The sequence below is a fragment of the Halichoerus grypus genome, chromosome 8 (genome assembly GCF_964656455.1).
Source record: "Halichoerus grypus chromosome 8, mHalGry1.hap1.1, whole genome shotgun sequence".
Lineage (NCBI taxonomy): Eukaryota > Metazoa > Chordata > Mammalia > Carnivora > Phocidae > Halichoerus > Halichoerus grypus.
In genome coordinates, this window is record NC_135719.1 from 78,612,394 (window position 1) to 78,614,901 (window position 2,508).

Sequence of the window (2,508 nt, forward strand, 5' to 3'; positions counted from 1 at the left end):
TAACCTCTAGATTTCAACAGATTTTCAAATGTATCTATAATCTCAAAAGGCTTGCAAACATCTCAATAAATTTTAGGCAAGATATTTCACATCTCTCAACCCCAGTTTCTTATTTTTGTGAGTTTAGACTAAAGGACTTGAAGATTCTAAGTTTAATTTTCCATTGCTATAAGGACTAAACTGATGATGTAAATCTCAGACAGGAGATTCATTGCACTGGGTATCTTGGAGTAGTTTTCCCAAGATTCAAGTTTTGATTATTTAGTTTCTTCTTCACAGCTGTCTTCACTTCCTGATTTCTCAAGGTGTAGATAAGTGGATTCAGAAAGGGGGTGAACATGGTATAGAAAACAGACAGAACTTTGTCTACCAGGAAGTTGGTGAAAGGCCACACATAGATAAAGATGCAGGGCCCAAAGAACATTAACACAACTATGAAATGTGCAGTGCAGGTAGAAAAAGCCTTAGATGTTCCTGTAGAGGAATGGTCCTTGATTGTGACAAGAACAATGATATAGGAGGTGAGCAAAAGCAGAAAACTTCCAAGAGCAATCACACCACTGGTAGAGATCATGAAGATTCCAAGAACATATATATCTATACAAGCAAGCTGGATGACCAAAGGAAGGTCACAGAAGAAACTGTCTACAACATTGGGACCACAGAAGGGTAAATAGAGGGTAAAAGCTAACTGGCTCATTGTATGCAGGAAGCCCACTGTCCAAGAGGTTACCACAAGCCCAACACACACTCTTTGGCTCATAATTGTTGAATAATGGAGAGGTTTGCATCTGGCAATGTACCTGTCAAAAGACATGGAGATCAGCAGCACAATCTCAGTCCCAGTGAAGAGGTGCAAAAAGAAGATCTGGGAAATGCAGCCCTCAAAGGAGATGGTCTTATGCTCAGCAAAGAAGTCCATGATCATCTTTGGAGTGGCAAAGGAGGACAGGCACATGTCAATGAGAGACAGGTTGCTGAGGAGGAAATACATAGGGGAGTGAAGGTGTGGGGTGGATAGAACTGTGAGCAAAATCAGGCCGTTGCCCAACATAGTTATCAAATAGAAAACAGAAAAGATTACAAAGAAAAAAGTCTGGAGCTCAGGAGAATCAGTAAGTCCAAGTAACACAAATTCAGACACTCTAGAGTGGTTGAACCCCTCCATTGATCTGCAGACTGCTCTGTAATGACAAAATAAGACAAAATGACATAAATAGAAAATGTGACACTTTTATAATTACATATGAAGGAGTTATGATATCAATTAATAATTCACTAGAACATTGATTACCTAAAAGCCAACTATAACTATCTCAGTAAATATTTTTCCTTTTGGAACAAACTTAACATTTGCTATCAGCACTTCAGATGGACAACTTCTTGGTTTTGACCATCTCAGTAAATTTTGGATTATACTTATCATATACCCACACAATAATATTCCCATTCTGAATACTGACTAAAGGAGTTACATAATCCATGTTTATAGAGTAAGATTACACTAAGTTAGTGTGCTCTACTTAATAAGTCAGGTATATAGAAGTTTAAATGAGGGTTGAAATCTCCAAACTTTCTGTTAAACAACAATAAAAATATAATTATGTCAAATCCATTATTGTTGAATGCTGGATGTAACTAATAGTTTAACATAACAATTTCAGAAGACCCATTAAATATCCTATGAGGGTAATAAATGATTATTTTAGTGGTCTAAAAGCTACAGAAAAATCCAGTTCCATTCTTACTTCACTTGCAAATTTTCAAATTGTTTTGTCACTATTGATAAATATTATTTTTAATATGTAATATATAAATTTCTTAATTCCATAAAACTGTTGATAACTAAAAGGTATACCTGAAACATATGAGTTATTCTTGACTTTATTTTATGATCTCAGAGAAACATTTAAAAAAGAGAGAATATCCCTCCTTTACATCTCATGATATTCCAACAAAGCTATTTTTTTCGACTAGGAAAAAAATAGATTCTAGGACTGAGTTAGGAAATACACAAGATGAGTGTTGGGCATCTTGTAATACCAGAATATAAGATGCTCAAGACAAAACAAACAAAAAACCCACTTAGGTGGTAGTATTTCATAGTGACACAGGAGCCACTGGGGGAAGAAAATGACACTTTAAGGACTCAGATTCATTTTTGAAAATTGAGTTTTTTATTTGCAGCACATCGTAAGTGCTACAAATACCTTCTGTGATGTTTTTCATTTAAGCAACCTCCTGTTTTCCCATTAGAGAAAACTTTGGCTTCATCCTCATTTATTTGCACATACTCAAATTGTTCTGTCAATATTTTTTTAAAGATTTTTTATTTATTTATTTGACAGACACAGCGAGAGAGGGAACACAAGCAGGAGGAGTGGGAGAGGGAGAAGCAGGCTTCCCGCTGAGCAGGGAGCCCGATGTGGGGCTCTATCCCAGGACCCTGGGATCATGACCTGAGCCGAAGGCAGACGCTTAACAACTGAGCCACCCAGGCGCCTCTGT

At 36.7% G+C, this 2,508-nt stretch overlaps 1 protein-coding gene across 1 annotated transcript; it reads right to left on the reverse strand.

Annotated features, from left to right (window-relative positions):
* Positions 1 to 208: 208 nt before the first annotated feature.
* LOC118525959 (olfactory receptor 4K2-like) lies at positions 209 to 1,177 on the reverse strand. Its single transcript, XM_036076885.1, has one exon. The coding sequence runs from the start codon at positions 1,166 to 1,168 to the stop codon at positions 209 to 211; it is 960 nt and encodes a 319-aa protein (XP_035932778.1). The 5' UTR covers positions 1,169 to 1,177.
* Positions 1,178 to 2,508: the final 1,331 nt, after the last annotated feature.